Genomic DNA, 9030 nt, shown 5'->3' with positions numbered 1-9030 from the left:
CCGCTCACCCATTGGTTATCTCCCTACTCAGATGCTAGCTGACGCCATAAGATCCTGCTTTTCTATTGGTCGGCAACTATCCCACCCTGCTTACGCAAAGGCGTTCATCTCTCTCTCTCTCTCTTTTCGTTATGACCGCGGTATCGTTAACAGACATTGTGTGCTTTCGCTTGTTTGACGTAATGTTAAATACATTCGTACTCCACGTTTTATCGTTGTTAAACATTTGTTACTGTGCACTGTATTGTATTAGTGTTTACTATACATAGTACCGTATATAACGTACGTAGTGTATTATGTATTGAGCTTGATACTGTAGCCAAGGGTCCCAAGAATGTTGCCGAAGGAAAGAAGAAGAAGACAATGCTCTCGATGAAGACGAAACTTGAAATCTTGAAAAAGTACGAGTCTGGTATGCGTTTAAGTGCGATAGGCACCATCATGAAGCAGAAGGTGGCCATCAAAGCAGCGACACCTTCTAAGGGCGTCACTATTTTCTCCAACTAGAGAACCCACGTGCATGACGAGGTGGAGAGGCTGCTTCTTGTGTGGATCAAAGACAAAGAGATCTCAGGAGACACCATCACTGAGACTACAATTTGCCAGAAGGCCTCCGCCATTTTCGGTGATCTCGTGCGTTCTCAGGCCGAAGAAGGGGCAGGAGAAGGAACATCACAGCTGGAACCCCCAGAGTTCAAGGCTTCTCGGGGTGGTTCGAGAAATTCAAGAAAAGGACTGGTATTCATTCAGTGGTACAGCATGGGGAGGCAGCCACCTCGGACACGAAGGCCGCCGAAGCCTTTGTTAAAACGTTTGAAGAGTTGACTCTACAGGAAGGCTACAGTTCGCAGCAAGTTTTCAAATGCGACGAAACTGGGCTTTTCTGGAAGAAAATGCCTCGTCGGACGTTCATCACGGCGGAGGAGAAGAGGCTACCCGGACATAAGCCTATGAAGGACAGGCTTACCTTTGTTTTTTGCGCAAACGCCAGTGGGGACTGCAAGATAAAGCCCCTGCTGGTGTACCATTCTGAAAATCCCCGAGCCTTTAAAGCCCACAAAGTCATCAAGGAGAACCTTCTCATGATGTGGAGGGCGAATGCTAAAGCCTGGGTAACGAGGCAACTTTTCATTGATTGGGTGAATGTCTACTTCGGTTCGACTGTCCGAAAATATTTGGAAGAAAATCGCCTCCCTATGAAATGTGTGCTGGTGTTGGAGAGTGCTCCAGCTCACCCTCCTGGCCTCGAGGAATATCTTTTGGCCGAGTATTCCTGCATAAAGGTCATGTATCTACCGCCTAACACCACCCCTCTCCTCAAGGCCATGGAACAGCAAGTTATTTCTAATTTCAAAAAATTGTACACGAAGCATCTCTTCCAGAGATATTTCAAAGTCACAGAAAGTACAAAGCTCACTCTTCGTGAATTCTGGAAAGATCACTTTAATATCGTGATATGCCTAAAACTCATCGATCTCGCTTGGCAGGAAGTTTCGAGGCGTACCCTGAACTTATATTGGAGGAAGCTGTGGCCTGATGTTGTCTCTGCACGAGACTTCGAGGGGTTCGGGAAGCCTGGAGGCGAAGCCGAGATCCTGAACCCATTCCGCAGTCTAAGGTGGCTGACATCGTACATCTTGGTACGTCCATGGGGCTGGAAGCTAGCACCGAGGATATAGATGAACTTATCGAGGAGCACCACGAAGAGTTGACGACGGACGACCTGAAGGAGTTGGAGACGATGGAAATGAGTGTTATTAAAGAGCAGTTCTCTAGCGGTGATGAGGAGGATGTTACACCTTTGAAAACGTCAGACATTAGGGAAATTCTCGCATGTTTCCATAAAATGGCAGACTACGTCGAAAAGGAACACCCAGAAGAAGTTTATAATAACCGTGCGATTCAACACTGCAATGACGTTTGCCTAACGCATTTTAGAAATGTGTTGAAAAGTAGGCAGAAACAAGCTTCAATGGATAGTTTCTTATTAAAGAGGCCAGCAGTATTAGTAGGCCAAGACGAAGGTGAAAGTGAAGAGAAGAAACAGAAAAGAGGAAGTGATGAAGAATTAGAAGGTGAAAGTAAAGAAAAGAAACAAAAAAAAGAAAGTAATGAAGAAGTAGAAGAAATTTAGAAAATATGAAAAACGTAAAGTTATAAAAAAGCAAAAAAAAAAAAAATTAAATTTCAAGTTTTATGTTACCGTTAGGTGTTAAAGTAATTTTTTCTTTCATTTTATAGTTTTCCATACGTAATGTTAAGTGTTAATTACTTCTGCTATTTTTTTATTTCGTAAAGTTTAAGTGTTAATGTGTTAAGTGTGTAAATTACTGTACGTAGTCTGTCACTTGTTACGTTTTCTGCCTTATGCCATCCTCCTCTACCGCGACTTCGCTATTGGACATCGTCTCAACCAAAAGGTAAGTTTCAACTTTTTTGTTAATTAACTGTAACCTTTTTTTTCATGGTATCTATCCTTAATTTAGGTGTACCACAGGTAACAATACACCTTTACTGATCCAAATGCTTTACATACAGTACCGTAACTTTTATACAGTAGTAAAGAAAACGTACCATTTTCTTAGGGCTTGGAGGGGATAACTAGGCTATAACTATATTATTGTATAATCTCATGGTGGTTTCTGGAATGGATTAGGCTGTTTTTAACGGTTGGGTTAATTATTGAATGATAGAAATGGCTGCATTGCATGTTTATTACTACAGTTTAGCGTGTTTATGAGAGAAAAGGTGTCTTTTCGTAAGGCTTGGAAAGGATTAGGCAATTTACATGTAAAACGCGACTCAAGATACGAAAAAATCAGAGTACGAAACCGTATCCTGAACGGATTACTTTCGTATCCTGAGGCATCACTGTATATATATATATATATATATATATATATATATATATATATATATATATATATATATATATATATATATATATATATATATATATATATATATGGGTACTCTTTATCATTACAAGAACATCTATAAGTATACATAGAATTCATGATAGGGCAATTAGCAAAATCAGATATATCACATTGCAGTTAGTAAAGAGAAAATGACGACGCTAAGAAATGTAAGAAGCTATAAAGGTGAAGATATTGGTAGTGATTACCAGCTCCCCATTGCCACACTGAAATTAAAACTGATAGAAACCAACATAAAGATAGATAGAATACCTTGGTTTGATACAACTAAGCTTTTAAAAGTAGAGCACAAAGAAAAATTCGCAATTGAATGTGAGAATATATATGCAGTCTTGGAGATTTTCAACATACGAAGAATAGACAGTCAATGAAGAATTAAGAACATATATCAGTCACTCGGTAGTGAAGTTTTGGGAAACACAGTTACATGGAAAAAGCCATTGATATCAAATGATACGTCCGACAGTTTAAAAAAGAAGACAAAGACAGAAATTGATTATTAAAAGTTTTCAAGGTAGTGATGAAAATTTTTAGGTAGAGCGTGCGAGTAATCCATCATTGGCAGTGAGGTCAAAAGAAAAGCCAGGAATGACTGGAGAGAATATTTAGACAATAGAGCATATAAGGCTGTTAAAGCTATGAATTCAAGAAGTGGCTATGGTGTAAGAATTGCTAGTAGAATTATTAATGAAATCTCGACTAGGGCAAACAAGAAGAATATACCCATCAAAAAGAGAGATAAATGGAACACTTTAGTGAGGTTATGAATAGGACATAAGAAGGGAATAATTTTAGTAATATAACTGAAACTGATGAAGACCCTGATGTGCCCATGGATGAATTCACTGTGTTTGAAGTCGAAGCTATCCTCAAAATACTAAAGAGATGGAAAGCGCCACGATGGAATAACTTCCCTGATGATACAGGCCGGAAATGAAATGACTCATAGACTACTAACAAGATGATTTTGTAGAATGTGGCATGAAGAGGCAAAACCTGATGAACGGGAATTAGGAGTGATGATGAAAATAGCAAAAAAAGATAACAGACTGATTGCAATAATTACAGAGGCATTAAACTTACGTCAGTTGTTATGAAAATATATAGTATGCTCATTCTAAAGACACCGGATTCCTCTTAGAAATGTAAATTTGATAAAGTCTGCACATGAGCATAGCAAGTGTAAGGTTAATGTTGATGGATTCTTATGAAGGGAACATAATGTCACCTATGTTGTTTATCCTCCCCATGAATTTTGTAGTGTATAGAACAGTCAGAGATGGTAGAAAAGGATTGGACAGGATTGATAAGAGGAATTTAGCAGACCTAGAGTATGCTGATGATGCTTTCCTTGTTACCAGAATACAACAGGATTTGCAATGCTTGCTTACCAGAATTCAGGAAATATCACATGGGACTGGGCTGTAGATAAATATAAAAAAACACAGAGATGATGAGAATGTAGTATGCAATGGAAGATAGAAAATCATTGAAAGGTGAAAGGATTAATGAGGTAGAACCATTCAAACATCTGGGAATTATGATCACCAATACAAGGTTTTTACAATTAAAGTTTAGTGAAAGACTGAAATAAGAAAATTAAACAATGGCTAGCTTAAATACAATTTGGAAATCAAATCACCTGAAATTACATATAAAAATCCAACTGTATATGAGTTCACTGAGATTGTTGTTACTATATGCACATTAGTCATGGTATGACAATGAAACCATCTCCAATAGATTTAGTAGATTTAAAAAAAAAGCCCTCAGAAGTTTCTTGAGAGTTGAATGGCAGGGCAGGATTAGATATGAGACTATAAGAGAGATTACCCGAGTGCCATATGTGGACAAGATCATGATGAGATGTAAATGGAGAGGGTTTGACCACGATCTTCTCATTCCCTAAGAGTGATTAGTTCACCTAATTCAGCTGAGCTCCACAAAGCACTAAAAGAGTTGGATGAGGACTATAAAGCGCAAAGTAGCAGATGATGGATGGAGAAGTATTGAATTAAAAGCTGAAGATGGAGACGGCTGGCTAAATCTAACCGAGAACCTTTTCTTCAATTGGCGTAGGAGGAGATGATGATGATAATGATATATTTATTTATTAGTGTATATATATATATATATATATATATATATATATATATATATATATATATATATATATATATATATATATATATATATATACCCTGCTATGAGGTATATCTTAGCAATCCATTTTTGCCAACGGTTATACTCGTAGAAGCGGATGATTAACTTCGTGGAGTAATGAAAGGTTTAGGTGCAAAGAAAATACACCCTTAAATGTCGATGAAGTCACTGGCAGGAGAGTTTGACTGATTGGGTTTAAGACGATGGACAAAGTGTCTTTTTGGCTTTTACTTTTAATGCGTAGCTTTTGATCTTACTAGAAATAGTATGGACCGTCAGGGGTCACTCACCTTAGTTAGATAGTCAATGTGCATCACAAGGAATTGGCTATCCTTTGATGTATCTAGCAAATGAATCCTCTATGGCTTTAGTCAGTTATGGAAAGAGAAGATGACAAAATGGCCCCCTGTCCTGGGCATAGCATGTTGCTAAGAATCTCCGATCTATAAATACTAGAGAAAAACTGAAAATTGGAAATTGGAATGTTAGAACTGTGAATCAGATTTGGAAGTTACAGCAAGTGGAGAGTGAATTTATGAAATATAGTTTGGATATCTTAGCCCTAAGTGAATCATGTTGTAAGGGGATTGCTAATGAAACTTTATTCCAAGGATATATATATATATATATATATATATATATATATATATATATATATATATATATATATATATATATATATATATATATATATATATATATATATATATATATATATATATATATATTATACATATATATATATATATATATATATATATATATATATATATATATATATATATATATATATATATATATATATATATATATATATATATATATCTACTCAGGATGATCAGATGGAGTTAGAAGCGAAGGGATAGGGATGATAATGATACCATGAGCAAAAAAAGGCCATAACCGAGTGCCGAGCTGTGAATAGTAGATTGTTACTAGCGAAGCTCAAATCAAAGTAGTGGAATACGCGTATTATAGTTTGCTATGCCCCAACAAATTATTTCCCTGAAGAAAAGAAAGATGAATACTTTGAAGAAATGGAGAGGGTAAGAGATGAGATCCCTGAGAGAGATATGAACATTGTGATTTGTGACTTCAATGGTAAAGTTGGAAGAAATGATTAAGGTATAGTAAATGTGATGAGTGTCGTGGATCTTGGCGAAGTTGCAATTGAAAATGGAGCACATTTTATAAGTTTCTGTTCAGCAAACAAACTTGTCATAGGGAATTACGCTTTTTCAACGCAAGAACATCCACAAGAATTAAAAAAATCGCACAGATCACATTCTTGTTAATAAAGAGAAAAGGAGATCTTTGAGAAATTTAATGATCTCTTGAGGTGCAGATATTGGTAGTGATCATAATCACCTCATTGCCACACTGAAGTCAATACTGAAAGCAACAATCATAAAGATAGAATAACTAGGTTTCTTACAACTAAGCTTTTAGAAGAAGAGCACAGAAAAACATTTGTAATTGAATGCAGGAATCGATATCCAGTCTTAGAGACTTTAAGAGACAAAGATCAGACAATTATTAAAAAATGGTGTGATATTAAGAACATATATCAGTCAGTTGGTAGTGAAGTCTTGGGACACGCAATTAGAAGGAGAAAACCATGGATATCAAATGATACTTTGGATACTATAAAAAGAAGATAAAGACAGAAATTGATTGTTGAAAGCTTTCTAGGAAGTAACGGAAATTACAAGTAGAGCATGCTAAGTATTCCAGGATTGACGGAGAGGTTAAAAGAAAAGCCAGGAATGACTGGAGAGGAAATTTAAAGAGAAAAACAGATGGGGCTAACAACGCTATGAATTCAGGAAGTGGCTATGGTGTAACAATTTCTCATAGAATTATTAATGAAATCTCGATTGGGGCAAAGAAGATGAGGCATATACCCATCAAAAAGAGATGGCTTTGTGTTTTGCAACAGAAGACGAAGAAAGACAACTGTGTATGGTCCACCTTAGTGAGGTTATGAATAGGAGATAAGTAGGGAATAATTTGATTGGTATACCTGAAGCTGAAGAAGAAAACTAAAGTGATGGGAAACCCTGGATACAAAGGAACAGCTGCCAAGATGATACTGGCAGAAAATGAATTGACTCCCAGACTATTTACAAGATTATTTTGTAGAATGGGTCATGAATTGGAAAACCCTGAAGGATGAGAGTTTGGATTGTTGCTAAAAACAGCAAAAAAATGATACCTGACTTATTTCAATAATTACAGAAGTATAACACTTACGTCAGAAGTTATGAAAATATAAAGTATCCTTATTCTAAAGAGACTGGAGAGTAAGATTGATGGAAAGCAGAGATGAACAAGCTGGAGTTGGAAAAAGTAGAAGTTGCGCTGACCAAATTTTAATTTTGCGACATGTTGTATAGTAATGCGTAGAATATACAAAACCTTTTCGATGGCATTTGTGGACTATGAAGAAGCGTTTGTTAGTGAGCACAAGACTATTGTTTGGAGAGTCCTGCATTATTAATGAATTCCTCTTAGATATGTAAATTTGATTAAGTCTGTTCATGAACATAGCAAGTGCATAGTTGATGTTAATGGAGTCTTATCAAATGAATTTCCAGTGATTAGTGTAATATTTCAAGGGAATGTTTTATCACCTATGTTGTTTATCCTCCTCGAGGATTTTACTATGCACAGAACAGTCAGAGATGGTGGAACAGGATTGGACAAGATTGGTGATGGGAATTTAGCAGTCCTAGATTATGCTGATGATGCTGACCTTCTTAGCAAAGCACCACAGGATTTGCAATGCATGCTTACCAGAAGATAGTAAATATCATGCAAGGTTAGGCTGTACATAAATAGAAGAAAGACAGAGATGATGAGACGGGAGTATGCAATAGAAGATAAAGTATCATTAGAAGGATAAAGGATTAATGAGGTAGAATCAGTTAAGTATTTAAGAACTATGAACTCCAATACAGGGTCTTTACACATCAGAATTTAGTGAAAGATTGTAAAAAAAGCAAATCAGATAATGGCTAAGTTAAATAAAATTTGGAATTCAAATCACCTGAAATCACATATAAATATCAGACTATTATCAGTTTAGTGAGATCGGTGTTACTCTATGGACAAGAGTCATGGTATGACAATGAAACAATCTACAGTAGATTAGTAGATTTTAGAACAAAGCCGTCAAAAGGATATTGAGAGTTAAATAGCAGGAAAGGATTAGAAATTGAAATATAAAAAAAGATTGCTGGAGGGCTATATGTGGATGAAATCATGGTGATGGGTAGATGGAGATGTTTTGGACATGCTCTTCCCTGCCCTAAGAGATATTAGTTCACTAAACGTTCAGCTGAGCTCCATGAGGCACTAGAGAAGTTGGAAGACCCAGGCCTACATGGCTGAGGACATAAAGCACGAAGTAGGAGATGATAATGTAGAAATATCGAATTAAAAGATCAAGATGGAGATGACTGGCGAAATATAACCAAGGCTTAGGAGGAGATGATGATGATGATGATGATTATATATATATATATATATATATATATATATATATATATATATATATATATATATATATATATATATATATATATATATATATATATATATATATATATGAGTCAAAGAGGAAAAAGATGGCTTCGTCGTAACTCCAAAAGTCGTGTTAGCCCAAAGGGAACTAAGTGTTCTTCATAAGAACCAACGAGCCGTGAGAACAGTTTCTTAACTTTTCCATTTGAGATATTTTTATTTCATATATGTGAAGATTTTCCTCACATCCTTTTCCCTATTGCTCTCTAGTCTCCAAAAGTTTTATTTTTCACTTTTTTATATTATTTAATCGAATAAGTTTTGTTGATAAATTATTATACGTAGTTTTAAAGAGGGTTTTACATAGCTCCTTCGTTTTGAGACTTGCCATTTTGTGGTCAAA

The 9030-nt window shown here is 35.9% G+C and overlaps 1 protein-coding gene across 1 annotated transcript; it reads left to right on the top strand.

The window, feature by feature from the left end:
• The first annotated feature begins 1085 nt into the window (after nt 1–1085).
• On the top strand, nt 1086–7908 carry LOC137635504 (tigger transposable element-derived protein 1-like). The gene is made up of 3 exons (XM_068367973.1): nt 1086–1451; nt 1613–1809; nt 7776–7908. The coding sequence occupies exons 1-3, from the start codon at nt 1086–1088 to the stop codon at nt 7906–7908; spliced, it is 696 nt and encodes a 231-aa protein (XP_068224074.1).
• The last annotated feature ends 1122 nt before the right edge of the window (nt 7909–9030 follow it).

This window comes from Palaemon carinicauda, unplaced genomic scaffold (assembly GCF_036898095.1).
Source record: "Palaemon carinicauda isolate YSFRI2023 unplaced genomic scaffold, ASM3689809v2 scaffold132, whole genome shotgun sequence".
Classification (NCBI taxonomy): domain Eukaryota; kingdom Metazoa; phylum Arthropoda; class Malacostraca; order Decapoda; family Palaemonidae; genus Palaemon; species Palaemon carinicauda.
Note: the sequence above shows the minus strand (reverse complement) of the source record. Positions and strands in the feature narration are given on the sequence as shown.